The 14,312-nt window shown below is 37.7% G+C and overlaps 2 protein-coding genes and 2 non-coding genes across 5 annotated transcripts; 2 read left to right on the top strand and 2 right to left on the bottom strand.

The window, feature by feature from the left end:
- LOC104604407 (protein NDL1) lies at positions 1–5,779 on the top strand. 2 transcript variants are annotated; one of them, XM_010268711.3, is made up of 11 exons: positions 1–283; positions 1,853–1,952; positions 3,479–3,576; positions 3,737–3,825; positions 4,043–4,103; positions 4,202–4,288; positions 4,394–4,471; positions 4,557–4,613; positions 4,748–4,803; positions 4,908–5,043; positions 5,207–5,779. In XM_010268711.3, the coding sequence occupies exons 1-11, from the start codon at positions 224–226 to the stop codon at positions 5,426–5,428; spliced, it is 1,044 nt and encodes a 347-aa protein (XP_010267013.1). In that variant the 5' UTR covers positions 1–223; the 3' UTR covers positions 5,429–5,779. The 2 variants fall into 2 exon arrangements, with proteins under 2 accessions (XP_010267013.1, XP_088745782.1); XM_088889656.1 differs by lacking the exon at positions 1,853–1,952 and having other exon boundaries at positions 82–283.
- Positions 5,780–7,951: 2,172 nt separating this feature from the next.
- TRNAD-GUC (transfer RNA aspartic acid (anticodon GUC)) lies at positions 7,952–8,023 on the bottom strand. The gene has a single exon. It is a non-coding gene; the product is annotated as a tRNA-Asp (tRNA).
- A 1,163-nt stretch (positions 8,024–9,186) lies between these two features.
- On the bottom strand, positions 9,187–9,258 carry TRNAD-GUC (transfer RNA aspartic acid (anticodon GUC)). The gene has a single exon. It is a non-coding gene; the product is annotated as a tRNA-Asp (tRNA).
- Positions 9,259–10,720: 1,462 nt separating this feature from the next.
- LOC104604406 (inorganic pyrophosphatase 1-like) lies at positions 10,721–12,382 on the top strand. Its single transcript, XM_010268710.3, has 4 exons — positions 10,721–11,026; positions 11,164–11,285; positions 11,399–11,594; positions 11,855–12,382. The coding sequence occupies exons 1-4, from the start codon at positions 10,889–10,891 to the stop codon at positions 12,209–12,211; spliced, it is 813 nt and encodes a 270-aa protein (XP_010267012.1). The 5' UTR covers positions 10,721–10,888; the 3' UTR covers positions 12,212–12,382.
- Positions 12,383–14,312: the final 1,930 nt, after the last annotated feature.

Below are 14,312 nucleotides of genomic sequence, written 5' to 3'. Positions count from 1 at the left end.
CGAGCAGCTGCTGAGGAGAAAGCGTCGGTGGGGGTTAACCGTGGTTAATAAGCCGCAGTTAGAAATTCGAGAGCGAGAATCGCTTCATTTATAAGAAGTCGATGCCAAATCCAGAATTCTTGAAGCCACGGCGGAAGAGAGAGAAAGAGAAAGAGAGAGGAGAGAACATTGAGAGAGAGGGAGAGAGAAGGTTTCGGCTTTCAGACATTAGAGAACCGCGGCCATGGCAGATTCCAGCGGTTCAGTTTCCGTTGATATGGAGATGATTTCTCTCGGTGGAAAGGTTAGGTTCTTCCCTGACCAGAGAGGGGGATAAAGATGTAGAGCTTCATTTCTTTTTTGTTTTGATATGTATTTTTTTAATGCGCGTTCTATTGAATCGTTTGGTTCGATTTTTGCGGAAGCATTCAAGTTTCGGTTGGCGAAAAAGCAGATCTTGCGGCTTTTTATTATTCTAGTTTGATTATTTATTGCCAATTTTCAATATCCAAGCTTCGCGCTTTGGATTCTCTTTTGGAGAAAGAAGTTTTCTCTTCTTCTTCTTCCTCTTCATCTTCTTCTTTTTTTTTTTTTGGTTTATGAATTTAGATTGTGTATACGTTATTTGAGAATGGAGGTTTGAATATATCACAATTTTTTATTTAGGGATTCTTTAATGGATTTTGCCCTTGCACTCGTCTTTCTATTCGTTTTTGTATCTTTTGTTTTTTGCCAATTCTGGTTTGGCTTTGGAAGGTTTTGCTAAGTAATGGAGGTGGTTATGAATCTTAGTATTGCTGTTCTAATTCCTTTTAACTTTTATTTCTCGTTGCCAGCGCAATGGTCTAAAGCCTTTTGGCATTGTTGGGGAAATATTCCAAGTTTTAATTGTTTTTGATGCTATGAATATCTATATTAATGATTTCTGTGAATCTCAAAATTTCTTCTTTAAGCCATTGTTTTACAATTCTATGACCATCATGGACTTTAGAGCCAGTATCAGAGGCTATAACATATTTGCGGCTTCTTTTGTTTGCTTCTTTATTAGAATGTGTAATTTGGAATGGAGGGAGAGTTGGCCCCAAGTCTTCTAACTGATTAGGTTATATAATTCTTCACTGCTTTTCGTCCCCTCCCACCCAATTGGTTGGAAGAGGTCACTGTCTTTTTAATTGTTAAATTGTTAGAGTTTTACTCCTTCCTCCAGGGGATTCTTCCTAAATTCCTTGTCTTGTTTCTATCCAGATTCCTTACTTAAATAACACGCTATTCCTATGAGTCAGGGGAATTAAAGTTTTTCTATCAGTTCTTATCGAGTAAACAGTGTTTTGTTAATTCTCTAACACCATTGTGATTCCATCATTATCTCCTTTCCTTTGTTTTGATTCTTTTGCTTATTTCTCCACTATTTCCCCATTCTTTTTTCATCTGATTTTAATTTTTATTGATTCTTGAAAGGAGTTTGAAATATGCTGGCAAGCAGCATACATGTCAATGTTTGTTTTCCTTCATAATGGGATATTTGTTGTTTCCCTTTTAAACTGCTCTTTACAGCTTGCTGAATGATTAGAATGATCGGAATCAGTAAACTTTTATTTACCGTTATAGGCACTGCAAAGTAGGTATGCTTATAAGGTATCCATGCCTAAGGGAATAAAGGGCACTTCAACCTTTCAGTCAGTTTTACCTTCATGTTAAAGGGGATTAGTTACCATGTGTCACAAATCTTTGACAATTTTCCATATAAATCTAAAATATTTTGCTTGCAGATTGATATGCATTCTTCACTCTCTCAGATGCACAGACACACAATAAACCTTTGAAGTATTAAATATTATTTACTTACATTTATGCTTTGTATAATCTGTTCCAGGAACATCTTATACAAACTGGCCGTGGTTCCATTTCTGTTGCTGTGTTTGGAGATCAGGACAAGCCAGCACTTGTTACTTACCCTGATTTAGCTCTAAATCGTAAGTGCAATAGTTTAAGATGGAGCTAAGATGATCCTTGTTTCATTGTAGGAACCTCCTTGGCCCCTTGGAAAGGTTTAACAAGAGCTTACTTTAAATGTTGTGGTTCTTGTAGTTTACACAGATCCTGTTCTGTATTAGAATCATCTCCATCCTAAATAATTTTGGCTATCTCCTCCTAGCAGTGTTGCATGGACATGGACATGGCAGTTGGAATCCTATGCGGCTATGCATGTCCAAGAGTTTGACTCAGCAAGATGAGAAAACTTGAACTCATAGACATGTTGATGTAAAAGCATATCTATTAAAATAGTTCATAACTTTAGAATCCTAACATTCTATACCAACAAAAAAGGGACCTAAGATGTTGATTTTTTCACCAAGTAACATTTGATTACTGAAAATGACATTCATCTTGTACATTAGCTGTTCATTTATGCCAAATAATCCAGGAGATAAAAAGGGGTTGTTATGAAGTGTTCTTAAGAACCTGTGGAGTGGCAGACTCAGACTCATGCCCAACACGGACATGTCATCTGTCCATGCAAAACGACCTCCCATAAACTTGGGACATTAGTAGTTACTTCCTGAAAATACAAAAGTAGATAACAAAAAAACTTACAGGTAGGCCTCATGGGTGAAACATAAACAGAATGAATGTCTAATTGTTTTGTTGCCTTAATTCAATGGTTTATACATTGAAGAGGGTTTAAAATTTCAGTGTCAGTGGAAATAATGGTCATCCAAGAATACGTGTCAGGAATGTAAAAAATGTTATATGGATTTGTAAGGTTATAGACATGGTGGAAATATATACTGATATTTTGTGATGTGAAAAAGGAAGTATAGGTACACCTTTTTGGATTATCAATATGCTGCGGAGTTGCCTTCTAGACTTATAGAGTTAAACTACATAATAACAGTAAGTTTAGCATCGTTTCAAATGATTCTAACAGATCAACAAAATAATCTATTTAAACAAACAAAAAGCTAAAATTTAGCATCATTTCAAATAGAATTTCAGGCTAGCTCAAGGTGGTCATCATGTACTCCACATAGTGCTAGTAGTTTTCACTGGGGAATATACTGATTTCAGTAATATTTTTTTGGTTGGTACCCATGGAAATGGAAAGATAGGAACAAGGTTCAAATATCGCATGTACTGGTTTTTTAATCCACCGAAACACCATATACAGGGAGTTAGGGGATTTCTTTATAGTTAAACATTAGAACCCCACCTAGGCTAAAAAAATGAGTTCTGGCCATTTGAATCATATGAAATGCAAAAAATGTCTGTCGTGGGTGTCAATATTTTGAAACTTGATTCGGAAATAAGTTGACATTTTAGACAAAGACTTTGAATTTGACAAAGTGTTTCTGTCACCAATTTGAGGACTTTCTGCTGTGCTAGTGAAGCCACTTATAATCTGAAGTGTTTCTGTTTAAAGTTGATTGAACTTCTCTAGTGAAATATTATACATGCTTAGCTAATTTAATTTTCTCTTACTTTTAATGTGTTTGGGCAGATATGTCCTGTTTCCAAGGATTGTTCTTTTGTCCAGAAGCTGCTTCTTTGCTACTTCATAACTTCTGCATTTATCATATTAGTCCTCCCGGGCATGAGGTCGGTAACTTGGTGCACTTGATAAAGGATCTTGTTTTCATTGTTGATTTTGTTTTATCTTGTTTTCTTTTCTTTTAAGTTTGACTAAAAGATGCATATCTTCTTGAATGCTATTATTTACATGGTTTTACTCTTGTGCTTTCCTCAAGAGTTCTTGCAGTTGGGAGCTGCTGCAATTTCTCCTGATATCCCTGTGCCTTCTGTTGATGACCTAGCAGATCAGGTTGCGGAGGTTCTTGACTACTTTGGGTAATCTCAGTGCTCTAGTTGCTCTGTTTATCTATTTACTCTAGTTTTTTTATTGATCTCTGTTGTCTCATTCATACCAATGATTCTTTGGCAATAGTCACTTGTCTTACATCAGGATTAAGACATTCTGTTTAATACATGCATGTAGTAAGAAAAAGGAAAAGTGAAACAGAGCAAGGAGTTAATTCTGATCACTTGGCTGCAATTCTCTTTTCAGGCTTGGTGCAGTGATGTGTATGGGGGTGACAGCGGGTGCTTACATCCTTACCCTATTTGCTGTATGCAATCTTTGTAGAGCAGCTTGTGTGTGTATTTTGGATAGCTTTATTATTTATGGGTTTTTATTGATATGGTGTTTTTACCACTTCTGTTACAGATGAAATACAGGGAGCGGGTAATTGGTTTGATACTTGTTTCTCCTCTATGTAAAGCTCCTTCGTGGACTGAGTGGTTGTATAATAAGGTTCCCTCTCTCTTTCTCTCTCACATCAGCCCTTGTGGTGAAACATTACTAAACTGATCTGTTTATGAGACTAGTCTTATATTTAAAATGGCTACTTACTTGCAGGTGATGTCAAATTTGCTCTATTTTTATGGGATGTGTGGTATGTTGAAGGAAATCTTGCTTCAGCGTTACTTTGGCCCGGTATTTAGTGCTTTGTAATTACATTTGATGCCTTATTCATGTTCATCATTTCTGTATGCTGATATATTTGCTAATGTTTTACCAGGAAGTTCGTGGTGATGCACAAGTCCCGGAATCAGATATTGTACAGGCATGCAGAAGAGTGGGTACCCAACACTTGTTTTTTATTCTTCCACTCTTTAGTGTGGATATGCCCCTGCTGCTGCTATTTTAATATTTGGGTAGTCAAGGGATGAGCGTTTGTTTGATTCGTAAGTTTGTGTTTTGTTGCTACAGTTGCTGGATGAAAGGCAGAGCACAAATGTTTTACGGTTTCTTCAGGCCATTAGTGGGTAAAACTTCCTCCTTAAAGTCTGTTTCTTATTATGATGTGATTGTTTTGGAATTAGCTGCTGCTTGAAGAGCTGTACAAGTATCTGATATTTCCATATGGCAGGAGATATGACCTCACTGAAGGATTGAAGAAACTACATTGCCGGACGCTAGTATTTGTTGGTGACAACTCTCCTTTCTACTTGGAAGCCATCCACATGAGCTCAAAACTTGACAGGAGATACAGTGCCTTGGTTGAGGTATATATTTACATCTTTTATATCATGTGAGCAATGTGATTCATTAGTTGGTTAGAAATCAAATCAAGAGATGAAAGCATATAGGTAGGAAATGCTTGATCGTGCAAAGATGCAATATTTTGCCTAATGAAGAAGCTGGTTGCATTGTGGGGGGTGGTAACAGGTTCAGGTTTGTGGATCGATGGTGACAGAGGAGCAGCCTCACGCAATGTTGATACCCATGGAGTACTTTCTAATGGGATATGGGTTGTACAGGCCATGCCATCTGAGTAACAGCCCGAGGAGCCCGTTGAGCCCGTCATGCATTTCTCCGGAGCTGCTTTCACCAGAGAGCATGGGCTTGAAGCTAAAGCCGATAAAGACACGGGTTTCTTTGCAAGTTTGAGAGCAGCAGCAGAAAGGAAAACCCCTGTTGTATATTTTCTATTCATTGGTGGTAGTGGCGGATCATTAGTCATGCGGAAGAATTGTTGGGGGATTGTAGATAGCCGAGTGAAGTGATAGAAGGAAGGGGGAAAAAAAAAGGAATACATACATATTTATTTTTTATTTTTATAGTGAGAGACAGAGAGAGTGGAGTTGAATTCATTCATTTGTAACTAGTCATAAGCCATTTTGAACTGAGCAGAGCTGTTCTGTCTGTAAATCCTCACAAACAAATTATTTATGAATTATGATGTTGACGAGCAATTATAATAAATGTGGTGGAATTAGCCTCTTTTGGCTCTCAAGAAAATGTTGCGGTGGTTGCCTCAAGAAGCAGCTTGCGTTATGTGGTATATAATTACTAGTTATTGTGTGTGATTTCATGGATTTGGTCAAAAGGGTCTCTTTGATTTCACGTGTTGACAAAAAAATTTTGAATTTAATCCACACAATTTGTCCTAACAACTTTCTCACAACACATTAGGCAGTGTTTGGTTTGAAGGAAAAAGTAGGAAAAGGTCCCTTCCTTTTCCTACCTTTTCCTTCATTCTCCTTTAAACCAAATATAGCCTTAAGTGTCATGCATTTGGCAACGAGGGTGCTTTGTTCTATATACATTTATTCAGTAAACGTTTATTGATGGTGCCACATAGGTGTCATTTCAGTATTTTCTCTCTCTGAAAAAAGTAAACTTTAATTTTTATGCATGCCACCCTTTTGTGGAAGTTATTTTTTAAAGCTTTCACAAACCGCTAGATGTTTTTTTATTATTATGCTGATGTGGAGCATGGTGGCACCTAATGGTCAGAACTTTGAAAGCCAAATAGTTCCTAAGTATACATTTCTTAAAAGCCAAGAGTAGGAGGAGTGGGCAATCTTGGGGTTGGAAGTGTGTCTTGGAGGGGAGAAAAGTGATTGAGAGGTTTAGTTTGGAAAATTAATAGGGGTGATAATATCTTAGTTTGGATGACCCTTGGATCCCAAGTTTAGAAGACCTCAGACCTGTTGGATTGAGACCAGAACCTGGTAGACTTGTTTTTGTGTCTGAACTGTTAAATCAGAACCCATGGAGTTGGGATGTTGAGAAGCTCAACTCAATCTTTCCCCCCTTCTACAATTGAAAAAATCAAAGAAATAGATTCATCAAAAAACTTGTGTGGGAAGATAGAGTAGTGTGGACCCAAAATGAAAAAGGCATTTTTTTTTTTCAGTTAAATTAGCATATAAAGTTACGTATGATAGTCTAGTGAAGACTGATAATGCAAAGCCTGCACCAAGGTTCCTCATGAAGGATGGAAAGTTCTCTGGCATATCCCAGTGGAGCCAAAAATATTTAATTTCTTGTGGAAGTGCTGTTTGAGTAATATAGCAGTGAGGGAAAACCTTTTCATTAGAAAAATATCTCTCCCATCTGTGAAAGATGTGATTCTAGCAATGAATCCGTTCTTCATGCTTTGGTTTACTGTGATAAGGTTAGGTGCATATGGTTAGGAGTAGGATCTGGTATTAATTTGAATCATCTCATCCATATTGATTGTTTTGATAATTGGTTTATGTTTCTTGTTAAGGAGTTTGGTGGAAAAAATGCAGATATTTTAGCCAATTGTGCTAACTGTTTATGGGAAATCTGGAAGGATCAAAATGATTTTTTTTTTTTTTTGTTTTTTGAGAAAGATTGCTTCCATTCGCAGATATATAGTGGAGAGATCTCAGACCTTGTCCCTGAGATCAGAAAACTCTATAGGCTGCACTAAAGCAAATGTGGATGGTGGTTTTATCAATTCGAATAAAGCTTCTTTTGGATTTGTGTTCAGAGATCATGAAGGAATCTGCCTTCTAGACAAGTCTGGTCCAGTGAAAGCAGCCTCTTCCTTATTTGCTGGAGCTAAAGCCCTATTAGATGCTCTAAAAACAGCTAATTCCTTGAATCTGGATTCGGTTATTTACTTATTTTTGAAACAGGAGTGTAAGGTGTTAATTGAAAAGGTGACTGCTAATGATTTTAATAGTCATCGTGACTTGCTGCTGAGTCGGGGAAATCTTTTGACTTCAGTTTGCTGTGACCTGTCCAGTTTAAAGTCTTATTTAGTGTAGTAGTTGTGTCTTTTCTTTGTTATTTTTTTTTTCCCTCTTTTCTCTCAATGTTCTTAGGCTCTTTGTTTGTTTGTTTTTGTTTTTGTTTCTTTTTTTTTTTTTTTTTTTTTTTTTATGGTTTGATTAATCAAAACCCTCGGATGGTTACCACTTTTATGATATCGGACTCTTTTACGAAGTCGTGACAACAAGTAGGAACCAGTTGACATACGAACTGAGCCAGATGTGCAGCAGTTTTATAAAACTGTGTTTGGTTTGAAGAAAAAAGTAGAGAAAGAAAAGAAAAGGTACAAAACTTATATTGGGTTTCTCTACCTTTTTCTACAAACCAAACAAAGCGTAAAGGAGCTTACGAGCTTTTTTTTGTTTAAGTTTTAAAAACATTATTCGCCGTTGCCGGGGATCGAACCCGGGTCACCCGCGTGACAGGCGGGAATACTCACCACTATACTACAACGACATCTGATCAGAGTTGCCCAACTACAATTTAATATTTTAACTCTACAAATTCCTCCCCCAACATTTAAGACAATAATACCCTCTAACTTTTGATTATTTATTTAATAAATTTTCTATTTTTGTTATTTTAGAAAAACTATAAGCCTGGTGGGGGATTTGTAAGCAAAGAACATCGATGAAAAGGGTATAGTTTGGAAAAAACCCGGAATGAAAACTTTTGCAATTTTTAAACCGATAAGAGCACACAGGAACATCTCCAAAATCTGGGCCGTTCTTGAGAATAAAATTCCATTTTTACTAATTTCAATTCCCACTTTAATTCCTCTCTAAACCAAACAAACTATAGAAACACACGATTCCATTCCAATTCTGATTCTGAGGAATAAAGAGACCTAAAATCAACGTCTCCAGAATTTATTCGGAAGAATTATATATATTCTCTAGTTAACTTTTGACTGTTGGGGGCATTTTTAGATTGAACATGTAGACCTGGCAATCGGGTTGGGTGGGTCGGGTTTAGGTTGGGTTAAGGTATTTCGGGTTAATTTCAGGTCGGGTCGTCAAATGCTAGACCCTAACCCTAAATGTTTGGGTTAGGGTTGACTCATGGGTCAATTCGAGTCATCCAAAAAATAATTTAAATTTAAAAAAATAAAGAAAAATTATATAAAAAATGTCAAAATTAAAAGAGTCAACCTTAAAATTCTAAATATAAAATAAAAACTTGAACATTTAATAATTTAAAGAGTAAACAATAAAAAATAAAGACAAAATAATAAAAATTAAAGAGTGAAAACTTCTAACAATACATAAATAATCTCAATTAGACTTGACAATCGGGTCAGCAGGTTGACCCATGACCCAACCCAACCCAGTTTTTTCGGATTGGGTTGGGTCGAGTTCACAGGTTGGGTCAACTTTTTGCTAATGTCAATGAACATGTTCACCAATTCACGGTCATATTTATGTTTATGGTTAAGAAGGCTAATTACTATTTTACCCCACTCTATTGTAACGTGACATTCCCAAAACTGTTCTCAAACACACGTAGACGATGAAATGATGTAAGGAAAGCGAACAAAATAAATAGATCGTTGACAGTGAAGCGTAGGCTTCCTTACATCGGGAAAAAAAAGTATTACGAGGGTTAAAAAATTATAATAGCGCCGTTGCCGGGGATCGAACCCGGGTCACACGCGTGACAGGCGGGAATACTCACCACTATACTACAACGACAATCGTTTTCTTTAATAATTTTTATTCCCTTTGACGAATAATGACACGCTATAGTGGCTTCTCGTTCAAACCATCAATACCCCAAAATTTTATTTCTTTTATTTTGCTATATCTTCTCCCACGTGCCACGTAGCTAATATATACTGTCACGAGACGGTCCAATCAGAGCAGCAGGGCGTTTAAAATAAGAATATCTGATTCCAAAACTGAGAATTTTATTCGACCGTAAGTGTCCAGATGGCAAGTCATATATATACTGCTTATGCAAAAAAAAAAATAAATAAGCGTGACAAGTGTCCAATGGAGCAGAGACCGATTATTATTGGACCGTAAAAAAGTTGAATATTACGGTGGTCGTCATACTCCCCGTCCCCACTCCACACCACTCATTTATCTCCTCTTAACGTGTGCCCTAAAGAAACAAGGAATCCAGTTCATCATTTATCTCCGGCCCACGGGCCCACGTTTCCTTGTATTAGTAAGTCCGGTCCGGTAGTCCAGGTTTTCCTTGTTGTTGGGTTCAAAGAAGGTTGGCAGTTCCGTGTGGCCTACTGGGCCTACAGGCCCAAAACTGGTTTGAGCAGACAATCAGATTCCTAAACTAAGTGGAAGCGGACTTTGAAAAGCATTCAGGGATCGATTAACTACTTAATTAAATAAATAGTAGCGCCAACACCTATTATAATCCAATAATCCCCAATATCCCTGCCTAAGTGCCTATTCGCCATGCATGAATCCACTATCACCAGAACACTCTCCGAATATTCTATGACCATCTCTCTCTCTCCTCACCGTTGGATCAAATTCCCTCTTGCACTTATTAATCGCACCTATTCTTATATTTATTCCCTTCCTCCACTGCAACAGAACATCGTGAATATCCCCCTCATCCAATTGGTCGTTCTCATGCATTGATGGGCCCCCAATCCATAAGCTGCTGGCCCATCTTATGGGGGACCAACCAACACACCCATTACATTAGGATTTAGTTTAGGAACATCACTACGTTCCAGCATCTCACGTCAAATCAGAGTCACGCATGCTTTGGATATTCCAGCAAATGCGGGTTAAAAGGTACCCGACCCAACCCATTATTCTTATTCTCTCAGCGAATATTCCTCGTATTCCGGGGTTTCTGTCAAAGAAGGAGAACCGGAGAAGGATATACCAAAGCAGTCCTGATCCTAGTAGAAGTTGTACTTGGAGCTGTCAGCCGTTAGATTAAAGAAAGCTGAACTTTATCTCACTCTATCAGGTCAATGGTCTCGACATCCGACGGATATGATTACGTGATTCCATTGAAAGAAACTATGGCGGTGTTTGGCTGGTTCCTTGAAAATCTAGAATTTGGTAATTTGTGGGTAGAGCGTGATTAGGTTGGAAACCAAAAGGGAAGCCACTACCCACTAACACGTAATATTCCTTGGCATCCAAGATCTCTCCTGGGTCCGTCCCGCCATTTTCACCCGCTGTTGCTTCTCGAACACATGCCTTTTGTGCTATAAATAACTCCATCCCTCCTTCTCTCGTTGCCTGCAACCAAAATTCGAAGTTCGAACCATCTTTTGCTTTCTTTGGCACACTGACGAGCACTTTCTCGACGCCGGAAAAGGAGTTTCGGGTCTCGGAAATGGCAGGGATCGTGGTGATTTTCGACTTCGACAAGACGATTATCGATTACGATAGCGATAATTGGGTGGTTGACGAGATGGGTGCCACCCAGTTGTTCGATGAACTCTTGCCGACCATGCCTTGGAACCCTCTAATGGTTAGTTAGTCTTTTTCTTTGGACTTTTCTTACTACCCCTGTTCTCAGCTTTTCGTCGAACGACTGATGGGGTTTTGGTTATTTTGATACTGAGAGCAAGAGAGATTAAATTGTTCTTGGTCTGTGAACCTTTGCAGGATAGGATGATGAGAGAGCTTCATTCACGGGGGAAGACAATCGAAGACATCGTAGAGTGCCTGAAACGGGCTCCATTGCATCCCCGGATCATCACAGCCATTAAATCAGCCCATGCACTGGGGTAAATTCTTATTTCCCTCCCTTTCTTTTTTCTTCATCTTTTTCTTCCTTTTTCCCATTAAAATGTTTTCAAAAAAATACTGAAGCCTGTGTTTTTTATGTTTAAAATTTCAGGTGTGAATTGAGGATTGTGAGCGATGCAAATATATTCTTCATCGAGACCATCTTGAAGCATCATGGGCTTATGGATTATTTCACAGAGATTAACACCAACCCAAGCTATGTTGATGAAGAGGGAAAGCTCAGAATCTTCCCTTACCATGATCTCACCTCGTCTCCTCATTCTTCTTGCCCTCCCAACATGTGCAAAGTAATTCTTTTTTTAAACGTTTTTTTTTTTTTTTTAATTAATGGGCATGAGTTTCTAGACTCTCTAGTGAGTAGTGAGACCCAAACATACGGGAACATGTTTTAAAAATTCTACTGACTTTTTGGTATGGGCCAAGGGTCCCACTTGGCCCACTCTGTCAGGCCCACATCCAGCTTTTATCCCCCTTCAAATTCTCAAAATTTGGGTGATTTCTGTAATTTCGGTTAAAACAATCTTAACGTTATTTCCAATTCCATCAGGGTCTGGTGATTGAAAGGATACAAGAAACTCTAGCTGCTGAGGGGAAGAAAAGATTCATCTACCTTGGAGATGGGAAGGGTGATTTCTGCCCAACCCTGAAGCTCCGTGAAGGCGACTATGTGATGCCCAGGAAGAACTTTCCACTGTGGGAGCTGATTTCTAGCAACCCATTACTAGTCAAGGCAGAGATTCATGAATGGAGTGATGGGGAGGATCTTGAAAGGGTTTTACTGCAACTCATCAACAATATCCTTGACCAAGAAGAAGCTCAGATGATTCCTGTGGATTACAAGTTCCACACGATTCCCATCTCTACCCATGAACCCCTCCCCAAAGCTCTCCCTGTTCCTAATTAGTATGGTAGCTGCCCAACAACTTAATCAAATGTTGGGCTTCTGATTTTCCCTTGTTTCTTTCCGAAACCTTGGCCGGTAACAACCGGTAAATCTATGTGTTTTTGATGTGTACTACGCCAATGAAACGCAAAGGCAATGGGCATACAGATTGTACTTCAGTTTCTTTGGAAACTTCGTGCTTATTCCTCTGCAAAATTTCTTTGTTTCTTTCTCCTGGGTTTTGGATATTTCGGTGGGTGATGAATCCGTCGTCGTAAAGACAGGTATTTCATTGCAAATTTTGTAGCCTTTACTGGCCATCCATGCAGACTAAGTTCTTTTTCTGTGGGACAGCACCATGCAAACAGAGTTTGTAATTTGACCACTAGAAAACTACAGACAACACTGATAAGACTACACAGTTTGAACAGGTTTGCTTAGGACGATGTTTCTGCCATCTATCATTCCTTAAATTTTCTGGTTACGTGGAGATCCATGGGTGCATGATTGAAGTTCACTAAACGATGTGTTGTAGCATTTACCTGTCCCACATGTGGTAGTGCTTTCCATAATCCATATATCCTTTTTTTTTTTTAATTTTAACCATGAATAGTTATAATATTTCTTGGCATTCGAATCTATCAAAGTGGGTATATTCCTTTCTTTTTCCTATCTCAACCCTGTTTCCACTTTCATTTGATTTGGTCCAACCTTACATCATAGATGTATCATACTATCATTATCGACAGTTTGTGCTAGTTATTGCCCTCGTTTGTTTGATCAATTGACAATTTGTACTGATGTAAATTACACCCACCGACCCTGTACTAAACTACTAATGGGTATTAGCCTTCCAACTTTATACAAAAGAAGCAAACATTGAATCAGTCCAGGTTCAGCCTAGGGTCAGAATTTTTAGGCTCAAAGTATAACTGAATTGATTCTAATTTTTGGGCAAGTATTGATTTATAAGGTGGGGATATTTAACATTTTGAATCTTTATAAGTTTGTAATAAAACTCGGAAATCTGCAATGGGCTGTCTGTATTTTTCCAAAAAAAAAACATGAAACAAATTCTAAGACTGTGTGGTTGCAATGTAATTTTATTTGTAGGGAAAATTTATGATATGGAAAAGATATGGTATAGAAAAAGTTTTGACCAATCAAAATCCATCCATGAATTTTGATAAATCACACCATGTTCCTAATCACGTTTAAGATTTTATGTTATTGGTCAGTTGTTTTTCAGTTATCATATCTTTTCCATATCATAGTCGAACCCTTGTTTGTATTAGTACAAATGCATGGGAATGCAAATGAAAAAAACACAAATTCTTATTTAATTTTGTTATGGGTTTTGCTTTATTCTACTTCAGGTTTTGATTTACTTCATTTGTACTGTGATCAAATAAAATAAATTAAAATTTAAAATAAAAATAGATCGAAATTTACACTCAAATAATTTGTATTACCATAATTTTGGATCAGTGCAAATTTATTTGTCTTGCAACCAAACACAGCGTTCATGGGGTTAGAACTTATAAAGCATGCAAAATTTATCATGGCCCGCTGAGGTAGGGTAACATGACCCGAACCCAACTCGGGTGAAGAATCTAAACCCTAACCTGACTCTACACGGGAGTAAGCTCGACCCTAACCTGACTCTACACTCGCAAACTGAAATTTGACATATTTGGATGAAGTGAAAATTGAAATTCATGCAACTTTAGACTTGGCAAAGTCTAAGCCTGTTTCAGCCTGATTGACCAATCCAAGCTAAGGTCTGGGTTCGGGCTTGGGCTTGGCTTGGGCCTTAGGTCCAATATTTAGGATTGGATCTGGGTTGACCTTAAACCCAGCCCATCCTGCTTAACTTGTTATAAATATGTAGAATGCAAAATCTTATATTTTTTGTTATTTTGTACGTATTTATACTATACCATATTTGTATTTATTCTACCATAGCAATAGATGAAACGATGATGAGATGATACCAAGCAAAAGTTGTTTTTTTTTTGGAAAAAGATTCTTTCAAAGAAGGAAAAGAATACATTGAAGACAAGGACAAGAAACAAAAAGACACCACAACACTAACCTACCTCAACCTTACTAACAGTCCTAT

The sequence above is a fragment of the Nelumbo nucifera genome, chromosome 6, assembly GCF_055504915.1.
Source record: "Nelumbo nucifera cultivar China Antique chromosome 6, China Antique-T2T, whole genome shotgun sequence".
Lineage (NCBI taxonomy): Eukaryota > Viridiplantae > Streptophyta > Magnoliopsida > Proteales > Nelumbonaceae > Nelumbo > Nelumbo nucifera.
Note: the sequence above shows the minus strand (reverse complement) of the source record. Positions and strands in the feature narration are given on the sequence as shown.

What these genes read in the sequence shown, in the direction of transcription:
- LOC104604406 (XM_010268710.3), top strand. Translation starts at nt 10,889, where the DNA reads ATGGCAGGGATCGTGGTGATTTTCGACTTCGACAAGACGATTATCGAT. An exon ending in TGCCTTGGAACCCTCTAATG is followed by an intron (nt 11,027 to 11,163) that starts GTTAGTTAGTCT and finishes GAACCTTTGCAG; the next exon opens with GATAGGATGATGAGAGAGCT. An exon ending in GCCCTCCCAACATGTGCAAA is followed by an intron (nt 11,595 to 11,854) that starts GTAATTCTTTTT and finishes CAATTCCATCAG; the next exon opens with GGTCTGGTGATTGAAAGGAT.
- LOC104604407 (XM_010268711.3), top strand. Translation starts at nt 224, where the DNA reads ATGGCAGATTCCAGCGGTTCAGTTTCCGTTGATATGGAGATGATTTCT. An exon ending in CCCTGATTTAGCTCTAAATC is followed by an intron (nt 1,953 to 3,478) that starts GTAAGTGCAATA and finishes GTGTTTGGGCAG; the next exon opens with ATATGTCCTGTTTCCAAGGA. An exon ending in TTAGTCCTCCCGGGCATGAG is followed by an intron (nt 3,577 to 3,736) that starts GTCGGTAACTTG and finishes GAGTTCTTGCAG; the next exon opens with TTGGGAGCTGCTGCAATTTC.